The sequence below is a fragment of the Chiloscyllium plagiosum genome, unplaced genomic scaffold (genome assembly GCF_037043375.1).
Source record: "Chiloscyllium plagiosum isolate Xiang-an unplaced genomic scaffold, Cpla_swu_hap1 HiC_scaffold_1, whole genome shotgun sequence".
NCBI classification, from domain to species: domain Eukaryota; kingdom Metazoa; phylum Chordata; class Chondrichthyes; order Orectolobiformes; family Hemiscylliidae; genus Chiloscyllium; species Chiloscyllium plagiosum.
The window spans coordinates 137,358,242-137,385,539 of NW_028270139.1; the positions used below are offsets into that span (position 1 = coordinate 137,358,242).

Below are 27,298 nucleotides of genomic sequence, written 5' to 3' on the forward strand. Positions count from 1 at the left end.
CTGCATCATGTGTCATCTAAGTATGATTTACTGAAAACAATGAAAAGTTTAATAATTGATGTAGGTCTGTGGAGGATGGAAAGAGAGTTGGAGCACTGCAGGCACTTCCTTTTTGGCATGATATGTTGGTCACTAGGCTGATGCGGCATCTTTACGAAATTAGTGCGCATGTTGCGACCAAAGCTGTGATGGAACCAAAAATAAAGCTCCACTGTTTGGAGTATTCTGGGGATTGGTCCTTCAGTATAGTTTAGACACATGTGCTACATCATCTTGGCAGACGTGCTCTGCAGTGTGGCACTGTGATAGATGCTGAGGAATGTGGAGAACGGAAACAATTTTCCAAGAAGTAGCACAAGGATCTCGAGGTGGCAGAAGCTCTCCTTGTTTATGACAGAGCTCAGTTTTATCATGTCCAACCAACTAATGAGGATCTGATTAACACACAGTTCCTGTCACTGCAGCAGACCATTTTGGATTGTAGAATACTCATTGACAACGATGCCAGCATTTAGTTTGCATTGAACTGCAGCTTCTTGGTTTTGTTTGTGTTCACTTTTGCTAGCTGTAAGCAAAAGTTCATGTCAAGAGTTGTTCATTTGCACGCCTGTCAGTGATGTTCCCCAAATGGACAATGAGAAGCTGTTGGTCTGCAGTGTCAGGAAGACTGCAGATGCTGGAGATCAGAGTGAAGACTGTGGTGCTGGAAAAGCACAGCAGGTCAGGCAGCATGTGAGGAGCAGGAAAGTCAACGTTTCAGGCATAAGCCCTTCATAAGCCATTCCTGATGAAGGGCTTATACCCAAAACGTTGATTGTCCTGCTCCTCCGATGCTGCCTGACCTGCTGTGCTTTTCCAGCACTGCAATCAAAGTCTGTTGTGTCAGTCATGCTGGCAATCAGCTGTGAGCACCGTAGGTTTGTGGCTGCTGTGCTATTACCTTTGCTAATCACTGGATAGTTGACGCTCATCTGGTTTCACGGCAGCCTTTCAAAGAGGGTGCAGTGTTAGGAATGCCAATCCATTGGTGTACATCTGCAGACGAGTAATTTGTTCCAGGAATGCTGAATGGCAAGTTGAAAATAGATTTGGATGAAGGGGATGCCATAGAGACTGAGTATGTAGTTAATGAGATGAGTTTGATAAGATATGATTAGAAATCTTACTGTGCCTTGCTGCAATAAACCCTCCTAAAGAGGTGACACAACAAGCTCTTCGCCAAAGAATTTAGATTAAGCCCTTTATTTCTTTTTAGCAAGCAACAATGTTACAATTCAATTAAAATGTAGTTCACTGATTCAAACTTAAGGAGCAAATTTATTGCAAAGTTTTTAAATGGAAGAAGAGTCATTACTTACTAACCCTGAGGAAAAAGATACAGTCAAGTAACATATTCATAACTAGGCAGTTTGAAAGTCTTCAGAGCTCTTGAGGTGTTAGATTTTAACTTGAGACTGTATTTGTTTAATGAGAGTCATAGAGTCGTAGAAATGTATAGCACGGAAACAGACCCTTTGGTCCAACTCGTCCATGCCGACCCATTCTAGTCCCACTTACCCGCACCCGGCCCATATCCCGCCAAACCCTTCCTATTCGTATACCCATCCAAATGCCTCTTAAATGTTGCAATCGTTCTAGCCTCCACCATTTCCTCTTGCAGCTCATCCCATGCACGTACCACCCTCTGTGTGAAAAAGTTGCCCCCTAGGTCTCTTTTATATCTTTCCTCTCTCACCCTAAACCTATGCCCTCTAGTTCTGGACTCCCCCAACCCAGAGAGGAGACTTTGTCTATTTATCCTATCCATGCCTCTCTTGATTTTATAAACCTCTATAAGGTCACCCCTCAGCCTCCGATGCTCCAGGGAAAACAGCCCTAGCCTATCCAACCTCTCCCGAGAGCTCAGATCCTCCAACCTTGACAATATCCTTGTAAATCTTTTCTGAACCATTTCAGGTTTCACAACATCTTTCCAATAGGAAGGAGACTAGAATTGCACACAATATTCTAAAAGTGGCCGAACCAATGTCCTGTACAGCCGCAACATGTGCTGTACCTAGGCAGTTCGAAACCTTTGTCGATATCTTTGAGTTTTTCTTGGATGAATATTCTAATTTGCTTTGTCTATCAGGTGTTGTCTTTCGAGTAAATGAGATAAAACAGGAGAGAGAGAGTGCCTTTCATTTCTGTTGTGACAACTCCATTTTCTCTCTCTCTGGTTCTGCTGAAAAGGAGTTGTCTGAAATATAGTTCATTTGTGTAATCCAGTGTCTGAGGTCCCATAACCAGTTGTCCAAGCTGGATAACTTGTAGGCAAGTGTTTCTTCCCAAGTTGTGAAATGTATCAATAGAACTGTAAATCAACTGCAAGGTACAGGTTCTCTTTCTTGCTTTTTGTAAACAGCATTAATTTTGGCTCATCTGCTTCTTGATAGTTTACAAGCTGATTCAACCTTTTGGCTAGCTGATTGCTGTCACTATTTTAAGTCTGTGTTTCTTCCTTCTTAAAAATAACTTCAGAAAATGAAGATCCCACTTGCCTTGAAATTATTCAGCAAACATTGCTCATTCACATTTCCCAGATATCACAACAGTCTCTTTTCAGTGCAAGTAAACCATTCCATGTAATATTCATATAATTTGCAATTCATCACATTATCTGCTGCTTTTAATTATTGCAACTCATTTAAGAGTAAAACTACTTACCTTTCCTCCACCTACAATAATTAGGCTTTTAGAATAAATTCATTGATCATTTCTAGATTTATCTCATTTTTATTTCAAACCTTTGTTTTGACCATGCAATGACTTTGGACTTTAAGTTTACATAGTTTAAAATTAAATATTATTGTCCACACAGTAGTATGATTTTAGTACTTCTATTGAATTCATTTGGAGGACTGAATAATTATACAGATGATCTGATATATAAAATCCAAGCTAACAACTGTACAGTAAAAGTGAACTTCATATCCATTTGTTATTGCTATGGAATAAACTTTTCTGAAAGACATCACGCAAGACATTAGTAATTTATAAAGGGGATGGTGCAACAAACAGAATTGGAGTGGATAATATGAGTATATTCTAATCCGATAACAGGGAATGTAATGGTTTTGAGCAAAATCTATTTAGTGAATGATATCTTAATCTTGAGCAAATGTTCTGATTGTCTAAAACTTAATTTAATATTCTGTATTTTAAAGATGCAGTGAAAAGTTTAGTTATTGTAATGACAATGGTTCAGGAAAGGATTGAACTCTGCAAATTCCAGTACAGTTGATTTTATTTTGAAGGAGAAAGAAAGGACTTGCATTGATGGATGTGGTAGTTTAGTCACTATGTTACAGAACCATAGACAACGAATCCGCCATGAAATTCCACCATGATATTTTGAGATTTTGAGTTCAGCTTCAAAACAGAAATCTGGGAATTAAAACATAAAAGTATTCATAAACTGGTAGTAATAAAATAAAAATACAGGTGGTTCACTATGGTACAGGTTGGGTGGCTTGAGGGGGTTGAGAGAACGAATCGACTGTCTTTTTACCGTCTGTCATTGCCATGCTTAGTCTTACATCAGCATGGTGCTTGTTTAAGTAGCCTAGCAAGCTGCTCAGCTATTTTGAACCATTACAAATAATTGCAGTGGTTCAAAAAACCAACTAAGCGCCACCTTCTCAGGACAACTAAGGGTGTTGAGTAAATGCTAGTGTTGTGTATGACATGTTGAGCATGACGTTTTGAGTGTGATCTAATTTTACATAGTATTTCACAATTATTGAAGGACTTTTACTTAGGGAGGATATTCCTGAGAATGCATCCAGGGAAGTTATTTGGGCGGAACTAAGAAATGTAAAAGGGATGATCATGTTATCGGGACCCCCTAATAGTCAGCAGGAAATTGAGATACAAATTTGTAAGGAGGTCTCAGTTATCTGTAAGAATGAGAGGGTGGTTATGGTAGGGGATTTTAACTTTCCAAACATAGACTGGAACTGCCATAGTGTTAAGGGTTTAGATGGAGAAGAATTTGTTAAGTGTGCACAAGAAAATTTTCCAATTCAGTATGTGGATGTCCCGATGAGAGAAGATGCAAAGCTTGACGTACTCTTGGGAAATAAGGCAGGACGGGGGTCTGAGGTGTCAGTGTGGGAGCACTTTGGTGCCAGTGACCATAATTCTATCAGTTTTAAAATAGTGATGGAAATAGATACACCGAATCTAAAAGTTGAAGTTCTGAATTGGAGGAAGGCTAATTTTGTCAGTATTAAGCAAGAGCTTTCAAAAGGAGACAGTGAGGTCTGCAGATGCTGGAGATCAGAGTTGAGAGTATATTTGCTGTAAATGCACAGCAGATCAGGCAGCATCCGAGGAGCAGGAAAATCATTGTTTCGGGCCAGAACCCTTCATCAGGAATGAGCCCCTGATGAAGGGCTCCGGCCGGAAACGTCGAAGAACTTGCAAAAGCTGACTGGGGGGCAGATACTCGTGGGTAATGGGACGGCTAGAAATGCCTTGAAGCCTTCGAAAATGCGATAACAAGAGTCCAGAGACTATAGGGTGAAAGGCAAAGCTGGTAAGTGTAGGGAATGTTGGATGACGAGAGAAATTGAGGTTTTCATTAAGAAAGAAAGGTAGCATTTAATGGGATAGACAAGAGAGATCGAGTGAATCTTTAGAAGAGTATAAAGGCAGTAGGAGTATACTTAAGAGGGAAATCAGGAAGACAAAAAAGGGGACATGAGATAGCTTTGGCAAATAGGGTTAAAGATAATCCAACGGGTTTTATTAAGAACAAAAGGGTAACTAGGGAGAGAATACGCCCCTCAAAGATCAGCAAGGCAGCCTATATGTAGAGCCGCAGGAAATGGCTCTACATATTAAACGAGTATTTTGCATCAGTATTGACTGTGAAGAAGGAATGGAAGATATGGAATATGGGAAATAGATGGTGACATCTTGGAAATTGTTCATATTACAGAGGAGGAGGTGCTGGATGTCTTGATTCACATAAAAGTGGATAAAACCCCAGGACCTGATCAGGAATACCCTCAAACCCTGTGGGAAGCTAGGGAAGTGATTGCTGGGTGCCTTGCTGAGATATTTGCATCAAGGATAGTCACATACACTTAATAGCAAGGTCCGAGGGAGTGTTGCTGAACATAGAGACCTTGGAGTGCAGGTTCATAGCTCCTTGAAAGTGGAGTCACAGGTAGATAGGATAGTAAAGAAGGCGTTTGATATGCTTTCCTTTATTGGTCAGAGTATTGAGTACAGGAGTTAGGAGATCATGTTTCGGCTATGGAATATTGCCTGCAGTCATGGTCTCCTTCCTATCGGAAAGATGTTGTGAAAGGGTTCAGAAAAGATTTACAAGGATGTTGCCAGAGTTGGAGGATTTGCGCTATAGGGAGAGGCTGAACAGGCTGATGCTGTTTTCCCTGGAGCGTCGAAGGCTGAGGGGTGACCTTATAGAGGTTTACAAAATTATGAGGGGTATGGATAGGGTAAATAGGCAAAGTCTTTTCCCTGGGGTGGGGGAGTCCAGAACTAGAGGGCATAGGATTAGGGTGAAAGAAAGGACAATGTTTTCACACAGAGGATGGGACATGTATGGAATGAGCTGCCAGAGAAAGTGGTGGAGGCTGGTACAATTGCAACATTTAAGAGGCATTTGGATGGGTATATGAATAGGAAGGGTTTGGAGGGATGTGGGTCGGGTGCTGGCGGGTGGGACTAGATTGGGTTGGGATATCTGGTCGGGGTGGACAAGTTGGACTGAAGGGTCTGTTTCCATGCTGTACATCTCTATGACTCTAAGTAATAAAGAGGATAGATGAGGGCAGAGTGGTAGATGTGATATGTATGGACTTCAGTAAGGCCTTCGACAAGGTTCCTCATGTTAGACTGGTTAGCAAGGTTAGATTTCATGGAATACAGGGAGAACTAGCCATTTGGATGCAGAACTGGCTCGAAGGTAGAAGACAGAGAATGGTGGTGCAGTGTTGCTTTTCAGACTGGAGGCCTGTGACCAGTGGAGTGCCACAAGGCATGGTGCTGCATCATCTGCTTTTCGTCATCTATATAAATGATTTGAGTGTGAACGCAGGAGATATAGTTAGTAAGTTTGCAGATGACACCAAAATTGGAGGTATAGTGGACAGTAAAGGTTACCTCAGAGTGCAATGGGATCTTAATCAGATGGGCCAATGGGTGAGGAGTGGCAGCTGGAGTTATTTTAGATAAATGCGAGATAATGCATTTTGGAAAAGCTAAATCAGAGCAGGACTTATACACTTGTACACTTGTACACAGGTAAGGTCCTGGACAAAGAGACCTTGGAGTGCAGGTTCATAGTTCCTTGAAAGTAGAATTTTAGGTAGATAGGATAATGAAGAAGGCGTTTGGTATGCTTTCTTTTATTGGTCAGAACATTGAGTTTATGAGTTGCGAGGTCATATTGTGGCTGTACAGGACGTTGGTTAGACCACTTTTGAAATATTGCATGCAATTCTGATCTCCTTCCTACTGTAAGGATGTTGTGAAACATGAAAGGGTGCAGAAAAGATTTACAAGAATGTTGCTGAGGTTGGAGGATTTGAGTTATAGGAAGAGGTTGAATAGGCTGGGGCTGTTTTCCCTGGACTGCCAGAGGCTGAGGAGTGACCTTGTAGAGGTTTATAAAATCATGAGGGACATGGATAGAATAAACAAAGTCCTTTCCCTTGGATGAGGGAGTCCAGAACCAGAGGTCATATGTTTAGGATGAGAGAGGAAAGGGACCTAAGGGGCAACGTTTTCACTCAGAGGGTGGTACGTTTATGGAATGAGCTGTCAGAGGGAGTGGGGGAGGCTGGTACAATTGCAACATTTAAGAGGCATTTGGATGGGTATATGAATAGGAAGGGTTTGGTGAGACTAGATTGTGTTGGGATATGGACAGGTTGGACCGAAGGGTCTGATTCCTTGTTATACATCTCCATGACTCTTAAGCACAGCAAGATACACAGACAGCAGAGACAAGGAATAGGATAATATATTTTCATGCTGTTGGGCAAACTCTCCTGTATGACTCTACAAGATCCCTTATGTCTCTGGGTTGAGATCTTTGCCATTTGACGGAATTCTCTGTTTTAGAAAACACAGTTATATCCATGAATGTTGTTTTACAGCCTGGCTCAAAATAGCTATCACTCAGCTCGGTTGAAATGATTCCAATCTGACAGACTGGAATTGAGAGCAGGAGAGGTCATACCCTCAGTAGCTGCTGCTCCCCTGTGCACCTTCCACAATATTTTGCTGCAGTTGATGCTGTTTCTGCTGTTGGAGCAGTTGTTATCGAACTGGAGTAAGAACAGGGCTGAGGACTTTGGGAATGGATCTGAGGATGAGAGTGGATCCCGGGACCCCATCATTTCGGACAATCATATTACTAGAGACAGCAGAAAACGTGCTTGCTGATCGTCCTTGAAGGCCTGTGAACAGTGGAGTGCCTCAAGGATCGGTGCTGGGCCCTCTACTTTTTATCATTTACATAAATGATTTGGATGCGAGCATAAGAGGTACAGTTAGTAAGTTTGCAGATGACACCAAAATTGGAGGTGTAGTGGACAGCGAAGAGGATTATCTCAGATTACAACAGGATCTGGATCAGATGGGCCAATGGGCTGAGAAGTGGCAGATAGAGTTTAATTCAGATAAATGCGAGGTGCTGCATTTTGGGAAAGCAAATCTTAGCAGGACTTATACACTTAATGGTAAGGTCCTAGGGAGTGTTGCTGAACACAGGGACCTTGGAGTGCAGGTTCATAGCTCCTTGAAAGTGGAGTCGCAGGTAGATAGGATAGTGAAGAAGGCGTTTGGTATGCTTTCCTTTATTGGTCAGTGTATTGAGTACAGGAGTTGGGAGGTCATATTGCGGCTGTACAGGACATTGGTTAGGCCACTGTTGGAATATTGTGTGCAATTCTGATCTCCTTCCTATCGGAAAGATGTTGTGAAACTTGAAAGGGTTCAGAAAAGATTTAAAAGGATGTTGCCAGGGTTGGAGGATTTGAGCTATAGGGAGAGGCTGGACAGGCTGGGGCTGTTTTTCCTGGAGCTTCGGAGGCTGAGAGGTGACCTTATAGAGGTTTACAAAATTATGAGGGGCATGGATAGGATAAATAGGCAAAGTCTCTTCACTGGGGTGGGGGACTCCAGAACTAGAGGGCATAGGTTTAGAGTGAGAGGGGAAAGATATAAAAGAGACGTAAGGGACAACCTTTTCACGCAGAGGGTGGTACGTGTATGGAATGAGCTGCCGAAGGAAGTGGCGGAGGTTGGTACAATTGCAACATTTAAGAGGCATTTGAATGGGTATATGAATAGGAAGGGTTTGGAGGGATTTGGGGCGGGTGCTGGCAGGTGGGACTAGATTGGGTTGGGATATCTGGTCGGCATGGACGGGTTGGACCGAAGGGTTTGTTTCCATGCTGTACATCTCTATGGCTCTATGACTCCATCTGTGGGATATGATGACATAGTTATAATCTCACTGAGTTGGTAATCTGGTCCAGGCTAATGTTCTAGCCAAAATAAAAATAAAGTATGGCAGTGTCTTTGGAGAGAGAACAGAGTGTATTCTGAGTATGATTTACTCTTGTTCAGAACGTTTTTTCCATAGCACCCTAGAGAAGAGTGGCAGAATTTGAATTTAATCAATAATCTGCAGTTGAAAGCTAATCTTGATATTAATGACCATAAGGCTATCATCATTTGTTGTAAAAAGCCCAGTTGATTCACTAATGCCTTTTAGAGAAGGAAATGTTCCCTCCTTACATGATCTGGCCGACATGTGACTCCAGACCTATGGCAATGTGGTTGATTCTTAACTGCCTCTGAAATGGCTGAGCGTACTACTCAGTTCAAGTGGAATTAGGGATGGGCAAGAAATGTTGGCCTTGTGCGTGATGCCCATTTTCCTAAAGACTAAACAAAAACTTGTCACAAATGTGAGATTGAATTTTTTCCTGAAAGAATCTTGTTCTGTGACAGTCCAATCGGGATTTTCTGTTACGGTGGATTTTTGTTCACTATTTGCATCTGCTGTTTGTTTTGTGCTTGCAGCTGTATCTATATTAAAATTGGCAGGTGTATTCAGATGAAGTAGCATGCTGGCAAATGGTCTATTTCTGTCCTTTGCATTTCTGCTTATAAATGTATACACAATCGTTCATCATTTTATAAAAGCAAAAGTGCATTTCTTGATGTAGATACCTTTCATTGAAGGGAGTAGCTAGGCCAAGAGCTTGGATCTTGGGCCTTGAGTTAGGGCCTGGATAGTTACTTCCCTCTCCCATCAATCAATGTCTTGTAAAGTTTCAAGATTTTTCTTCTCATTATCCATCATTATCTCTGCTTTTGGACTCGAGTTTCTCCACAACTGGGGAAGGTGGTGAAATCCAGCTGACAGGGATGGTGAAAAAGGAGGAGGATGTGAGTTGAGTGGGTCCTGAGAGGAGAAGCAAAACATTATTGAGTTGCAACTGAGAGAGGTGGGAGGTCATGAGTGACTGCGGAGGGGTTGAGTGTTGGGAAAAGTCATGAGTCTGTGTACTGGGGAGTATTGGTGTGTGTGTTGGGAGAGAGGTACTGATTATAATGTGAGTATGCAGTTGACAGAAGGAGGAGCATCACTGAGACTTCTGTCACTATGGGATATGGCAAGTTTGGTTGAAAACTACCTGTGTATGTAAAATAAGATTTGTTTTTAATGAAGTACTTTAAAAGCACATTTTCAAACATATGTAATGTGAAGGTTTATCTTGATTTATCGTATACAGATTTAATAATGTACTAAATGTTCATAGGCTGCTTTATTGCAATTCTGATTTTGCTGATTTCTGGGTGTGTGTCCATTTTCAAGAGATTATCTATTTCTTCATGGATGTGGTCATTAATGGAAATGCCACCCTTATTGCCTATTTCTAAGTGTCCTTGAGAAAGTTGCACTGAGTTAAAGTGGGATCTCATTGGAAGGTTGTTTGTGAAGCCATTGGATCTCTGCTTCGATTCGCATGTACAAAACCCAGCAAGTTATTTTGTTAGTATAGACTTCACCCTGTATTACATGGACTAACTAATGCTGAAATGCTGAGGTTAGTTTGATGATTTTGTACAAATGCTTTGTCCATAGTCTTGACTGGATTGGTGAGTAAACACAAGTCTAACTAAGTTTGTATTCACTTCTAATCTAATAATACATGTTCTTTCTGTCTAATATTTCACACTGCACCTGTTACAACTCAAAGTACATAGAACATAGAACAATACAGCACAGAACAGGCCCTTCGGCCCACGATGTTGTGCCGAACTTCTAACCTAGATTAAGTACCCATCCATGTACCTATCCAAATGCCGCTTAAAGGTCGCCAATGATTCCGACTCTACCACTCCCACGGGCAGCGCATTCCATGCCCCCACCACTCTCTGGGTAAAGAACCCACCCCTGACATCTCCCCTATACCTTCCACCCTTCACCTTAAATTTATGTCCCCTTGTAACACTCTGTTGTACCCGGGGAAAAAGTTTCTGACTGTCTACTCTATCTATTCCTCTGATCATCTTATAAACCTCTATCAAGTAGGTGATAACCATTCACTGTTCCATTTCTCAGGGTAAAGGCTATTGGCCAATCATAGTCAACTTGCCTGATTTTAAATTTAAACAAAGTTTGGCACTTAACTGTCAATTATCAGTAACTGGTGTATTTTCTATAACGACGCTACTAGTCTGAATCCACATGCCAATGATGCAGCATTCCTGCAGAATAATAATACAGTAAAGAGAAAGCAAAGCTAATGTTTCGGGTCCAATGACAATCTCTGTTTTTCTTTTTGACTTCCAACATCCATTGTCCTTTGGTTTTTTTCATACAATATAATTGTTGGTCTTTCACTTAAATTGGAGTTCTTGTGACTTGTTCTGACGAGTACAACTCAAAAAGCTTTGACAAAATGTCTCTTTTCAGCAATATTCTGAAACTTTGCCCTGATTATATAATCCCTTGTCAAAAAACTGTTCAGACCTTTTTGTTTTTGGCCACTCTCACCACTGATATGGGAAGTCATAAGGTGTTCCCCTTTAATGCCCCATTTGAAAAATAGCATTTCCAATAGTGCAGAATTCTTTTAGAACCACAATGAAGTGTCAACCTGTGTTTACATCTCTACAATTTAGCTTGATCTCTACAATTTAGCTAGTGGGCGGCACGGTGGCACATGGTTAGCACTGCTGCCTCACAGCGCCAGAGACCCGGGTTTAATTCCCGCCTCAGGCGACTGACTGTGTGGAGTTTGCACGTTCTCCCCGTGTCTGCGTGGGTTTCCTCCGGGTGCTCCGGTTTCCTCCCACAGTTCAAAGATGTGCAGGTAAAGTGAATTGGCCATGCTAAATTGCCCATAGTGTTAGGTAAGGGGTAAATGTAGGGGTATGGGTGGGTTGCGCTTCGGCGGGTCGATGTGGACTTGTTGGGCCGAAGGGCCTGTTTCCACACTGTAATGTAATCTAATCTTCTAACAGCTGAAGCATGCTGGAGTTGAGCTCAGGCTCACTAAAGGAATGCTAAATGGTATTTTCGTTTGTATTTTACCAAGCTTGAATGTTGGGTCATAAATGTTCTGGAGAATAATCAACTGCTGCTCACTGCTTATATGTCCACTGAAGGATGGTGGTTTGGAAAGAGAACTACAATGATTGGCGTGATATAATTTCAAGAATGTTCTGCTTTTGATAGCAGAGTATTGGACAGAAAACAAATCTCTTAAAAAATAATCATGAGTGGGCTATAATACACCTTGTCATACAAGCAGGTGTGATCTGAAATCCTAAAAGTGATGCTTTATTATGCATTTCAAACCACTTGGTATTTTTCACATACTCTAATCATAAAATGCAAATAGTTACCATAAACTGGTCAAATTTTGCTGTTCCTTTTAACATTTCAGTTTATTGCCAACTTGTAGTCAGATATCTAACGTTGTCTTGTCTATAATGGTCTCAATAGTCCAGTATTCTTGTTTTATATCTGTGACGTAATTCCTCATTATTAATGTGAAGCAGGTCATTATATTCTTTAATAATGAGATCTAATTGGCTTTCAAGCTTCTCAATGTTCTTTTCAGAAATACTTTTAGCTTATTTTGAGATTTCTTTAGACTATTATAAATTATAGGTGGAGAATTAGTACTGGAAATGTCTGAGCTACTGTAGTTTTTAGAAAAAATATTTTGGAAACCACGCATTAGTGCTGAGATGCCATATTCACAAAACCAAAGGAATTGGCTGCCATCATAAAGCAATTAAGAATCATTTAGTCAAAAGGTAATTTGCATCCACCTCATGATCTAATTTTGTACAGCCATTGGTAGTGTGGAAGATGACAATCCAAGGACCTAATAAAAAAAAGGCTTTATCACATTTTAATGCCTTAGAGTGCTTCACAGAATTAATTATTTTTGAAATGTGAGAATTTTATTGAATGCATAAAAGCTCTCTGTTCTGCCAGTATATCATAATTAACAATAAGAATGATTGCTTTTTGCTGGTATTAGGATTGAAGAAAAATATATTGTTCAGAATTTGAGGGCTGAGTTGGACTTTAACTGGGAGTTGATTTTCGGCAGGTGGTGCAAGCAAGGGTATAAACAACAACCCAAACAACATCATCTGTTTGAGCCCTGAGGTATTTAACTCAGCTCCTATTTACTAGGATGGGTGGCTTCAGACTTATCAAAATCAGGCAGCCCTGTGATCATTGATAACACCTCAGTGTGGGGAATGGGGGAGGCCCTAGGTGTGAAGGCTCGAAAGAAAGACCCTAACTTTTCTTTCTTTATTCAGTACTCCTGAATAAATTTCAGTCCACCCTGGTTTATTCAAACGTATTAAATAATATACGTTCAGACTCTGTTATTAGACTGACATGTATACATTTCTAATCCAGAGGCAAGAATGTTACCAAGTTAAGCATAATGTACAGTATCAAAGATCGTTAGTTCAAAGAAAGTTGATAACTTGCACAATCAACAGATTATTTTTGAAGTACTGTCACTGCTTTTATGAAGCAAAATATTCTGAAATAACGTTCTGAAGATTCATGAAATAGAAATATCAAAACAAGGAGCCAATAGGCCTTTTGATCAAGGCTGATCCTCTATATCCTGCTTTTCCCCCCACATCCCTTGGTGCCTTTAAAATCTAAAAATATATATGTTTTTCTTGATATATTCACTAACTTTGCCTCCACAGTCTTCTGTGATCGCAAATTCCATCAGTTCGCTATTCTTTCAATGCAGAAATGTTTCCTCATTTTAGTCCTAAATGGTCTTCTCCATATATTGAGATCACATCCTCTGATTCTAGACAATTCAACCAGGAAAACCTTCCTCCCTGCACCCAGTCTATCCAACTCAGTTGCAGTTTTATATATTTGAATCAGATCCTGTCTCATTCTTCTAAGCTCCAGTGAATGTTGGTCCTGTCGAAAAAATCTCTCCCCAAGGACAATCATACCATCCTCGATATCAGCTGAGTGAATCTCTGCTGCATTCTCTGTATGGCAAGTACATCCTTTCTTAGGTAAAGAACCCAAAATTGGTCTCACCAAAGCCCTGTGCAACTGTGGTAAGACATTCCTACTTCTGATCTCAAATCCTCGTGCACTGAAGGCTTTACTTGTTAAGTGGAGTGGCATGTGGCTCAGTGATTAGCACTGCTGTCTCACAGCGCCAGGGACTCTGATTCAATTCCAGCCTAGGTGAACTGTCTGTGTGGAGCTAGCACATTCTCCCCATGTCTGTGTGGGTTTCTTTGGGTACTCCGGTTTCTTTCCATAATCCAAGGAAGTGCAGTTTAGGTGAATTGGCCATGCTAGATTACCCATAGTGTTTAGGATGTATTAGTTGGGAGTAAGTATAGAGTAATTGAGCAGGAGAATGGATTTGGGTGGGATGCTGTTCGGAGGGTCGGTGTGAACTTGCTGGACTGAAGGGCCTGTTTCTACACTGTAGGGATCTATGATTCAATGATTGATTAATTGATTGCTGTACCTACGTGTCTATTTTCAATGACTGGTATACAAGGACAGCTAATTCTTTTATACGTCCACATTTCCCAATGTATCACCATTTAAATAATATTCCACTTTTCTGTTTTGTGTACCAAAGTGTATAATTTCACATTTAGCCATGTTGTATTGTATCTGCCACCTATTTGCCCAACACTCAATTTTCTAAATCACTTTGAAGCCTTCTTGAATCCTCCTCAAAACTCTCATTCCCACCCAGTTTTGGGTTGTCAGCAAACCAGTTAGAAATATTCTATTTGGTTCTGTTGCTAAGTCATTTATATATATCATGAATAACTGGTGCCCAAGGACAATCCTTGTGGTACCTCACAAATCACTGCCTGCCACCCAGAAAAAGACCTATTTATTTCTGGCTGCCAACCAATTCATAATCATGCCAGAGTATTGCTACCATCAGCTATAAAGTCATAGAATTATACAGCATGGAAACAGACCCTTCGGTCAAACTCATCCATGCACATATCCTAACCTAATCTAGTCCCATTTGCCAACATTGGACAATATTCTTCTAAACCCTTCCTATTCATATATCATTAATCGAAGCAAATTACTTTCATTGCATGCATGCAATGCAAAGCAGTTGAATTATTTTAGTTGTTTGTTGTATCTGAACCACTTTGAGAATTCACATGACTTCTCAAAGTGGTTCAGATACAGCAAACAAATACGGTAAAACTTAAAACACTCTACACTTAGAATTCTGAGGAAGGGTCACCGGACCCAAAACATTAACTTTGGCTTCTCTTCATACATGCTGAAAAAGCTCAGTGTGTTTGGTAGCAACTTCTGCTTTTGCACATGACAACAAGGCCTGGAATGTGGGGTTGGGGTAAGAGCATGGGAGAAGGTGTCTCAAGCCCCAAATTTATTGAACTTGCCATTGAGTCCAGAAGGCTGCAGGATTGCCAAGCTGAAAATGAGGTGTTTTCTTTCAGCTTGCACTGAGCTTTGCTGGAACACTGTAGAAAGCGTGACACAGAGATGTTGACAAGGAAGCAACTATCTCCATTAATTTTCTGAGCACTACTTTCTTGCTAATGATAATTTCCTACAATTCCTCCCACTCAGTAAGCTCTTGGTTCCCCTACACTTCTGCACAGTGCCTTCTTTTGTGAATCCAGAGCCAAAGTATATGTTAAATTTCTTTGTTCCTTTTTATAAATTCCCTAGTTTCTGACTGTAATGGATCTGCGTTTGTCCTTACTAATCTTTTTTTCTTCACATAGAGGAATCTTTTGGGGTCAGTTTCCTATCACTTTGCAATTATGCTCTCACACTCCATTTTCTCCCTCTTAATAAAACTTTTTTCTTTTGAATCCTAAAATGCTCGTTATCATCAGGATTGCTACATATTCTGACAATTTTGTATGCCTCCTCTTTGGAGCTAATACTATTCCGAATTTCTTTTCTAAGCCACAGCCTAGCCACCTTGCATTTTTTTTGTGCCAGACAGGAATAAAAATTTCTTTAAATATTCTTTAAATATTAGCCATCACCTATCCACTGTCAACCATTTTTGTAATGTTCCTCAATCCATCCTTGCCAAGTTGTACCTCATATCCTCATTGTTCCCTTTACTTGATTCAAGTTGTTAAGGAATAATTGAATTTGATGAAAACCAAACCACCTGCGATAGACCTTGACAAACAATAAGTCTTACCTAACCCAGCTGAATGTGCAAACCTTCCTCGCTGACATTAGGATACCAAAAATAAAAGCGTTATTCGACAGACTAGTCAAACATCTGCATGACATTATACAGTGCCATTTTCTTGCATTTGATGTTCCAGAAATCACTATCACTATCCCCGACTATGTCTCCTTAGTAGAGAATGCCAACCTAATATGGTGGCACTGCACTATATCATTTTTAATACAGAATCCCTACAGTGTGAAAACAGGTCCTTCGGCCCAAAAAGTCCACACCGACCCTCCGAAGAGTAACCCACCCAGACCCATTCCTCTATATTTACCCCTGACTAATGCAACTGACCTCGGCATCCCTGAATACCATGGGTAATTTAGCATGGCTAATTAATGTAACTTGCACGTCATGGGATTGTGGGAGGAAACCAGAGCACCCAGAGGAAACTCATGTAGACATGGGGAGAATGTGCAGACTCCGCACAGCCTGAGGGCGGAATCAAACCCGGGTCCCTGGCGCTGTGAGAGTCTCTAGGGTCTAGAGTCAATGTTGAGGACTCCCTGGGCTTTCTCCTCTTGTGCTGCCCACGGTGGGATAAGAAGAGAAAGCCCTGGGCGTCTTCAACATTGAGTCTACACCCTATGAAGTCTCATGGCATCAATTCAAACATAGTCAGGGAAGCCTACTGATTGAGACCTAATTCCCTTTCGCCATTTATGATCAGCAATAGTAATATGTACCAAGAGGTGTTGAAGTAACTGACCAAACCTCTCTCAACAGCACATTCCAAAGCCATGACCTCTATCACACAGGAGAAAGTTTGCAGTTGAATGAGAAAACAAGCTGCAGTTCCCCCTTCAAGTTTCATATCATCTTGACTTAGAAATATATTGCTGTTCCTTCAGGGTTGCTGGATCAAAATCCTGCAACTCCCTTTGTAATAAACACTGTTGGTTTAATTACACCCCAAGAACTCATCACCACCTTCTCAAGGGCAATTAAGAGTGGGCAATGCATGCCTACCTAGCCAGCAATACCTATGTACCATGAATGTTAAAAATAAACTGGTCCAGCAGCTAAAATTGTGCATCTGAGAAATGCTATGGACCGTCAGCAACAGCAGAATTATATTTTACCACAATCTGTAACTTCAAGGTCTGTCATATAATGATAACTATCAAGCCAAATAACCAATCCTGATTCAGTGAAGAACATTGGAGAATATGGTTAGAGGAGACAGACCTAAATTTGAGACTAAGCTTCAACATCTTGGGGCGGCATGGTGGCTCAGTGGTTAGCACTGCTGCCTCACAGCGCTAGGGACCTGGGTTTGATTCCAGCCTCTGGCAACTGTCTGTGTGGAGTTTGCACATTCGCCCATGTCTGCATGGGTTTCCACCAGGTGCTCCGGTTTCCTCCCACAATTCAAAGATGTGCAGGTTAGGTTAATTTGCCATGCTAAATTGCCCATTGTGTAGGTTACGAGTCAGGGGTAAATATAGGGTAGGGAGAATGGGTCTGGATGGGTTACTCTTCCGAGTGTCGTTATGGACTTTTGGGCCAAAGGGCCTGTTTCCACACTGTAGGGATTCTAATTCTAATTCAATTATTAATGGGATTACAAACATGCTAAACAGTAGAAGTAGCATATGAGCAAAGCTATCTGACAAGCAACAAATCAGATCAGAGTTCTGCAGTCCTGCCATTTCCAGCTGTGATGGTAATGGACAACTTACAGAAAGAGGATTGTCCCTGAATACAATTTTGAAGTGCTAGAACTGAGCATTTCAATACAAAAGGTAACACTGAAACATTTGCAACTGTCATCACTTAAAATAGTCAAATGATGATCTGTCCTGGCAACATCAACGTCACAATAATTTTGATTCAATCCATTATCAAGGATCAGCTGGAGGCGCTGAGCATAACAATAGCTATGGACTCAAATAATGTTCTAGTGGATGTCCTAAAGACATATTCTCCAGAGTGTGCTACATTTCCAGTCATATGTCATTCCTGATGAAGGGCTTATGGCTGAAAAGTCGACTGACCTGCTCCTTGGATACTAACTGACTTACTGTGCTTTTCCAGCACCACACTTTTCGATTCAAGCTGGGATATTGTCCAGGGCTTGCTGTTTTAAACTTTGAGGAAACTCCTTTTATGTGCTTATGACCGGCTTCTCAGAAAACATTGACTTGCAAATTTGGACTTACATGGACTGGAAACTTCAGCTCTTATTTCTGTCTCTGCAGATGTTGCCTGAACTGCTGAGTTTCTATCTGAGATCGTTTTTAATCTTGTAAATACAATGTGTACATCACTAATTCTTGTTGAATGTTACAATTGTGGGCTAAATAGTAGAGTTAGGACTAAGACTCGTCTGTCTCACCAGCTTTTTGGCAATTATACTGTGTGTGGATTTAAAAGCTTACTGTCCATGACTCAAGCAGCCAAATGGGTTCACAAGATCCCTGCCAGACTTGTAATAGTTGCTCACCCATTTCTTAGTGAACAAAACGAATGTCCGATAATTAAAAGGTAACAGGTCAGCAACATCCTAGGAGCAGGAGAGTCGACATTTCGAGTATAAGCTCTTCAGCACTACAATTCTTGACTCTGATCTCCAAATCTGCAGTCCACACTTTCTCCCAATTGAAAGGTAACCCCAGTTATCAATTGCAGATAAAGTTGACTTTGTCTGATCACACAGAAATCTCATAGACCTTTAGCTCTTTTATAAAGTCCAATTCTTGAACCAAATAATGTATTAAAACTATCAGTTTTTTGAAATCATACAAGATTTCCAAGATTATATTAAGACTTTCTAATTACCACAGAGATTGCTTGCACTTTCCACCAATCTTAATTAACTAATTATACTATATGCTCTAACATGATGACTGGATAATACGATACAGGATTAGAATTGGTGTGATACATCCTTAAAAATGTTTATTTTAAACTTGTACTTGTTCCTCATTTCAGGTACCAGCACTGGACTAGTTCGAAAATTGGTAGTACCACCAATCTTGGTGCGGACAGTGAGTCATTGCATCACAACTATGCAAACTTCATCCCATTGGCTAATGACAAAAGGATTCCAATTTCTTTTCTCTTGGTCCATGAATCAGTTTCTCCTATTAATTCAAGCAGATCTAAAAGTGAGTGAGATTTTGGTTTCAGTTTTTCTGAGATGCAGTGAATTCTGTTGAAGCCATCTTGTCCAGTATTTGGTTTAGATTGTTATACTATTTGGTTAAATTCACAGTTGCTGAGATGTGCGTGTGGGTAATGTGAATGATATACTTTTATTGAATGGGTCACATACTGGACCCAAGATAGCCATTTTATCAGCATTCTAAACTTCTAAAGGTCTTGTGTGTTATCTGCTCCATATTACGAGGCAACGTGGCTAAATATTTATACCTACTCTTAAGTCGTTTTTAAACCAGCAAAAATCCACATGTGGGATGTTTAGAATCCAAGGGTAAATTATATTTTCACTAACACACTGATCTTGTCAGCTTGTTTACAGTCTACTTAAAGTTGGTTGTGAATGAGAGTGACAATAAAAAGGATGCTGCCTTTTAGTTTTTCTGCACCATTAATTAAAGCTTGTCATTTTGTAAGATTCAAAATGGCAAAGACCATTATTTCTAGTAGGATTAGTGTGCTGGCCTGATAGATTTCTCATTTGTATGTTTCTGAGGAGCTACATCAGTATGTTCCAAGTCATAAGCCACGAGTGATGCTAACCACAATGCCTTAACAAAATGCGTTTTCATATTGCATTCTATTTGCCCTTTTATGACAAATACTTTGGTGTGTCACTTTTTCTTCAATCCCTGGTTTTGTTTAGTTGTAAATTAGTTGAGAAAATTAATTCAACTAATTAAAAATTTGGATCTGCTGAAAAGATCCAATTGCCGACTGTGAAACTCATTGTGTTTCAGAGTAATTGGAGCTCTGTAATAGTGTAGCCATAAAAAGAATAGTATATTTGAGAGTATTATTTTACTACTTTTTTCCTGAATCAAAATCTGACATAGATTTGAGACTAAATCCATTTCATTAAAGCATATATTGTGATGCTATTTTCATCACATTTTTCCTATAAAGTATAAATAAAATTTGTCTAGTACCACAAACTATTTTTACAAAATCCTTTTTAATACAATTTTCTTTCTACAGTAATACAACAAATACAGTATAATAAAAAAACATACATGTTGGAAGTACTGAGTATAACAGGCAATATTTGATGAAAAAGAAACAAAACGGAATTGTCCAGGATCACCCTGATTTTGCAGAAGTGTGAATTGAGGAATCTAATTGGGAGGGAAGAAAAATTTCTGTTTCCAATGACGAGTTAACATTTGCTGTTATATTCTCAGAATATTTCTGGTGGGTTGGCTTTCATGTTGGAATCTGTTTTGTATTTAATAGCATGTCATGAATACTCATCAACATTCAAGCTGCTGAAATTGCATTCATGGTGGCTATCCTATGAGTCCAAAAACAATGGGTAATTTGTCTGTTCACAAATATATGTAACGTATTATGGCTCATGTATCTGGCAAGGTAGACATCTTCCTCCAACTCCACTGTGTACATATGCGAACAGAACCACAACAACATATGCCTTCGCCTACATTCCCCCCAAGCTGCACAGCCACTCAGAATGTCCGCACATGACGCTTCGTGTGCTGACATTGTTTGACAGTATTGACTTTGCTTCTGGAAGTTGTTATCGATCATGGAATACAGATGAAAACAAAGTTAGTGGGAACACTGGTCTTCACTAACTTGGCTCCTTCAGAAATTTTTTTTTTTCTCAACAAATGCTTCCAGTGTTAGGATTGAACTGTCTATAAGTTAATTAGCTTATGAAAAGTTATCATATGAAGTCTGACCTGATGTTGTTCAACACTTAGTGTTAGAAATGAATCTTGACAAGACCAACAAGCCTGTCCAAGTGAGTCAGCAACACTGTCTGCTCCCAGAAAATCTGACTGTGTCAAGCAAGCATGCCTGAATTCAAAGGAGAGATTTAAATCAAAAGGTCATTTTTTTATGATTATGTCCCTATTCCATGCAAGTCTTTGGTGAAATGCTATCAGATGTATACGTTCTCCTGGTATGATAAAAGGTCTGTGAGTTGCTCACTGTTGCTACTTTTTTTATGTACTAAATGTGAACCAAAGCAGATGTGTGAGAGGCAGTGTCATGTGGTGCCAGCTGCAAAGAAGTGGCACACATTGATTTCACTTAAGGCACCCAATTTCATGTGTGAAAGTTCTCTGCAGTTGCAACTTTGCAATGCCAGCTCTTACTCAGAGGAGCATGTGAAGAATTGAATAGACAGTGGCACATACCCTGGCGGACCACTGCAGTGCTCTATCCTCTTGCAACACTGGTGCTAGGTTTCCTTGAAGCACCCAGGGGTGTTAACCTCAATGGCCACCTTTGTCCGAGCTGCGTTTATATGTCACGAAAGCCTTTTTTCGCCACATATTACCTGATCCCTTGTCTTTCCTATGGTAAGGCTGATGAGCAGAGGTTGACTGATGGTCCTAGTTTGGAGTGTGTTCAGGTGCCTTTAAAATTTTTTAAATTCATTTGTGGGATGTGGCATCACTGGCTGGCAGCATTGTATTGCTTATCCCTAGTTGCCTTGAGAAGGTAGTGATGAGCTGCCATCCTGAACCACTGCAGTCTACCTGTTGTGAGTTGACCCACAATGCCATTATGGAGGGAATTCCATGAGTTTGACCCAGTGACAGTGAAGGAATAGCAACTTATTTCCAAGTCAGGATGGTGAGTGGCCTGGAGGGGCACTTGAAAGTGATGGCATTCCTGTGTATCTGCTGCTCTTGTCCTTGTACATAGAAGTGGTTTTGGGTTCAGAAGGTGCTGTCTGAGGATCTTTTTTTAGATTCGATTCCCTACAGTATGGAAACAGGCCCTTCGGCCCAACATGTCCACACCGACCCTTCGAAAAGTAACCCACCTAGACCCATTCCCCAGCCTAGATTTACCCCTGACTAATGCACCTAATACTATGGGCAATTTAACATGGCCAATTCACCTGACTAGTACATCTTTGGATTGTGGGAGGAAACTGGAGCACCTGGAGGAAACCCACGTAGACACGGGGACAATGTGCATACCCCACACAGACAGTTACTCAATGCGGGAATTGTACCCGGTTGCTGCTGCCAAGAGGCAGCAGTGCTAACCACTGAGCCACAGTGCCGTTCCTTGGGACGGCAGTATATCTTGTAGATAGTTCACACTGGTATTACTGAGCGTTGTTGGTGGAGGGAGTTGATGCTTGTGGATGTAGTGCCATCCAACTTAGAACCTAGAATGTTTTAGTAGGGGAGAGAACTTTCTGCCTACCTATCACTACCTATCACTACAATTTGGCATTTTACCTGTTCGTGAACATGAAATGAGTTGAAAAGAATGCAACTGTGCGGAAAAACCCATGTCTTGTCCATGAACATAAGGCCCTTTTATCTGAGTGCATGCCTCTTCACTTAGTCAAAAATATAACATTTCAGGTTAAATGACCTTACATCGGAGTAATAACTCTATTTATAAAGGCTTTATTTATTCCTACTTCTCAGATCTTCCTCACAGAATCAGAGAATTGTACAGTACAGAAGGGGTCTGTTCACTTTATGTGGAAAAGTTATCAACTTTACCCTGTTCCCTGTACCTTTAAAACTACTTTTTTTTTCAAATACTTCCCATTTTTCTTTTAAAAGCTGTTACAGTCTTTGTTTCCACTACTCCTTCAACTACAATATTTTATATCTCAACAAAAGTCCACTGAAAAGAAAACTTTATAACCTCTAATCTTATCCAAATGAATCTCTTCAGTATCCTCTTCACAATATCTCTTTTGTGATAGATACCAATTTTAATATTAACTCCATACTTTGCTAATTACCTAATTTCTGAAAAACCCTTGACCTCTACGACTAGAATGACAAACAGATGTGTGGGAATACCACTTCTCTCAAGTTCCTCTCAAAGCCCCACATCCTCCTTACTTGAAACTACATTGTTATTCTTTCACTTCCATTGGATTAAAATATGCAATTCTTTAATTAATGGCACTGAGTGTACCTCTACCAGATGGTATGAAGTAGTTCAAGAAACTCACTGACCATTGCCCTCTCAAGGGCAAATTAGGAATGCGCAGTAAATGTTCACCTTGCTAGGTTGCTCACTTCCATGAATTAATAAAATAAACTATCTGATAGTCCAACTGAATGATATTCCGGGGTGATTCAGTTCTTGAGATCCAATTTCATGAAATGTATTTTATGCCTAAAATCCCAAAGGTACTGTTTTGTTGATTTAGCAGCAGTAATTCGTGCATGAGATAAATGTGTTCTCAGCTAATTGCTATTCCAAGAATGTTTATGGACTTCAGTTCTTTATTTCTGTTCTAATTGTTATAGTAGGAGTGAATTATAACCTCAGCTTAATTTTAGTGTTTCATAGAACATAGAACATAGAACAATACAGCACAGAACAGGCCCTTCGGCCCACGATGTTGTGCCAAACATTTGTCCTAGCTTAAGCGCCCATCCATGTACCTATCCAATTGCCGCTTAAAGGTTGCCAATGATTCTGACTCTGCCACTCCCACAGGCAGCGCATTCCATGCCCCCACCACTCTCTGGGTAAAGAACCTACTCCTTACATTTCCCCCTATACCTTCCACCCTTCACCTTAAATTTATGTCCCCTTGTATCACTCTGTTGTACCCGGGGAAAAAGTTTCTGACTGTCTACTCTATCTATTCCTCTGATCATCTTATAAACCTTTATCAAGTCACCCCTCATCCTTCGCCGTTCAAATGAGAAAAGGCCGAGCACTCTCAACCTATCCTCGTACGACCTATTCTCCATTCCAGGCAACATCCTGGTAAATCTTCTCTGCATCCTCTCCAAAGCTTCCACATCTTTCCTAAAGTGAGGCGAACAGAACTGCACACAGTACTCCAAATGTGGCCTAACCAAGGTCCTGTACAGCTGCAACATCACTTTACGACTCTTGAATTCAATCCCTCTGCTAATGAACGCTAATACGCCATAGGCCTTCTTACAAGCTCTATCCACCTGAGTGGCAACCTTCAAAGATCTATGAACATAGACCCCAAGATCCTTCTGCTCCTCCACCTTACTAAGAACCCTACCGTTAACCCTGTATTCCGCATTCTTATTTGTCCTTCCAAAATGGACAACCTCACACTTGACAGGGTTGAACTCCATCTGCCACTCCTCAGCCCAGCTCTGCATCATATCTAAGTCCCTTTGCAGCCGACAACAGCCCTCCTCACTATCCACAACTCCACCAATCTTCGTATCATCTGCAAATTTACTGACCCACCCTTCGACTTCCTCTTCCAAGTCATTAATAAAAATTACAAACAGCAGAGGACCCAGAACTGATCCATCCGGAACTCCACTTGTAACTGGGCTCCAGGTTGAATATTTACCATCTACCACCACTCTCTGACTTCAAACGGTTAGCCAGTTTTCTATCCAACTGGCCAAATTTCCCTCTATCCCATGCCTCCTGACTTTCCGCATAAGCCTACCATGGGGAACCTTATCAAATAAAATCCATGTACACTACATCCACTGCTCTACCCTCATCCACATGCTTGGTCACCTCCTCGAAGAATTCAAGGAGGTGTAAGACTTGTAAGGCAAGACCTACCCTTCACAAATCCATGCTGGCTGTCCCTAATCAAGCAGTGTCTTTCCAGGTACTCATAAATCCTATCCCTCAGTACCCTTTCCATTACTTTGCCTACCACCGAAGTAGACTAACTGGCCTGTAATTCCCGGGGTTATCCCTATTCCCTTTTTTGAACAGGGGCACAACATTCGCCACTCTCCAGTCCTCTGGTACCACCCCCGTTGACAGTGAAGACGAAAAGATCATTGCCAACGGTTCTGCAATTTGGATCATTGCCAACGGTTCTGAAATTCACTAACAGGATGGAAGCATTAAAAATACAAAGCTAAACTAGTAGAAATGTTAAAGGATTAGACTTCTAGTTCCAGATTTTCATTGCTTACAAATTCAACCATCTGCTATGGCAGGATTTGACCTGGATGCATGGGACATTACCTGTGTCTCTGAATTAATAGTCTCGTGACAATAGCACTAGGCCATCACCTGCCCTGAACTAAAGTTCTTGTCACTGGTAACATGCCCTGATAGTATAAAAATATTATGCAGATGCCTTCCACTGTCATTTTTCCTGCCCTCCTGCCTCTCAGCCTGTCTTAAGATGACTGGTAAAATCCAGCCCAGTGTTTCCATCTCTGGCACCATCTTGCTCAGTTTAGATTCAACAGGCTCTATAACTTTAATGTGCATAATTTAAGTAGAATCTTCTCTGGATTAGGGTAGCACAAACTAGACATAGAACTGCAGCCCAAGTAATATTTTGTACAAATTTATTTTGTTTGCTAAGTTCCTATTCATAATAGCAATTTTGCTCTTATGCATTTTTATGGCAAGGGGTAGTTGTCAGTATTCTTGATGTTTATTCTCTAATTAGTTTTGCACATTATCAGGAAAATAAAGTAGACACTGAAATTAATGTTGGGTTTTAAAATAAGTAGATTTTCCACTTGTTAGCAGAAATAATCTGCAATTTAATCAACATTTAAGCATATTTGTAAAACAAACAATTTGTTCCAAATTTTATTTACTTTCTCAGCACTTGCTTACAACTGACTTACAAATATCCATCTATTAATTGCATCTTTAGCAAAATTACAATCAAGCAATGATCACAGTGAAACAACAAGATTACCATAAAAGTCTATTTGATTTGATAATGCCTTTTAGGGCAGGACATCTGTCATCCTTATTTAATCTCATTTTTACTTGGCATCAGGTCCAATCCAGTGTAAGTTGACTCTTAACTGGCCTGGCAAGCTACTCAGTTATACCAGAAGTATAATCACTGTGAGAGTATCTTCACCACATGGACTGTAATGGTTCAAGGGCAAGTAAGGATTGGCAGCAAATACTAGCTTTACCAGTGCATTCAGTGTGTGTAAATCCATAAAAAAAGCCTTGTTCAATGGACTCAAAAACATGTAGTTTGCATTCTCTTTAATGTAGATTATTTGGATTTTCAAAGGACTATTAACAAAGTCCCACATTAGAAATTAATGTGCAAAATTAAAGTGCATGGGATTGGAAGTAGTATTTTGAGATGGACAGAAAATTGCTTAGAAGATAGGAAACAAAGAGTAGGAATAGCACGGATCTTTTTCTGAATGACAGGCAATGGTATACCATAGGGATTATTACTAGCATAATTTAGCATAACATAAATATATGTCTAAATATAACATCTCGAAGTTCACAGATGACACAAAACTGGGTTGAAGGGTGAGCTGTGAGGAGCATGCAGAGATTTTGCAGTGTGATTTGGACATACTGTAAGTAAACATCCTTGTAGACATCCTTCCTGATGAAGGGCTCCTGCCTGGAACGTTGATTTTCCTGCTCCTCGGATGCTGCCTGACCTTCTGTGCATTTCCAGCACCATTCTAACCTTGATTCCAATCTCCAGCATCGGCAGTCCTCACTTTCGCCCTGTAAGTAAACAAATGAATGGCAGATGCATTATAATATAGATAAATGTGAGGCTATCCATTTTAGTTGCAAAAATAGGAAAACAGATTTTTATTTGAATGGCTGGAAATTGAGAGAAGGGAGTGTGTGATGAGACCTGGATGTCCTTGTGCATCAGTTGCTAAAAGTAAGCACACAGGTGTGGTAAGCAGTAAAGAAGGCATACTGTACGTTGGCCTTCATAGCAAGAGGATTCAAGTACAGGAATAAGGATATCTTGCTGCAGTTGAACAGGGCATCGATGTGGCCACATCTGGAACATTGTGTGGTTTCCTTATCTGAGGAAGGATGTTTTTGCTCCTGAGGGAGTGCAACAAAGGTTTACCAAATTGATTCTTGGGATGGCAGGGCTGATGTAATATAAGGAGATATTGAGTTGAATAGAATAGTATTCATTAGTGTTTAGAAGAGTGAAGGGGGTGGCTGTGCGAATGTCATAGAAATGTGTAAAATTCTGACAGGACTAGACAGATTAGTGCAAGAAAGATGTTCCTATGGTAGGGAGTCCAGAACCAGGTCATCATTTAAGGATAATGGGTAAAACTTTTAGGACTGAGATGAGGAGAGCTTTCTGCACACAGAGTGGGTAAGCCTGTGGAATTCACTATCACAGAAAGTGGTTGAGGCCAAAACATTATATGTTTTCAAGAAGGAGGTAGATGTAACTCTTGTGGCTAAAGGGATCAGGGGAAATGGGGGAAGGTAGGATTAAGGTACTGAGCTCAATAATCAGCCATGATCATATTGAATAGCAGAACAGGCTCAAGGGGTTGAATGAGGTTAAAGATGCCCTCCAACGCATCTTGTCTACATCCCGCACCTCCGCCCTCAGA

General features: G+C 40.5%; 1 protein-coding gene across 4 annotated transcripts in view; it reads left to right on the forward strand.

Moving 5' to 3' along the window:
* ccdc142 (coiled-coil domain containing 142) overlaps positions 1-27,298 on the forward strand; it is a 157,331-nt gene that overhangs the window by 82,682 nt on the left and 47,351 nt on the right. For all 4 annotated transcript variants that reach the window (XM_043709356.2, XM_087991078.1, XM_087991067.1 and 1 more), the window contains one exon: positions 18,765-18,940. In XM_043709356.2, coding sequence (XP_043565291.2) covers positions 18,765-18,940 — 176 coding nt within the window. The remainder of the gene's footprint in view (positions 1-18,764; positions 18,941-27,298) is intronic.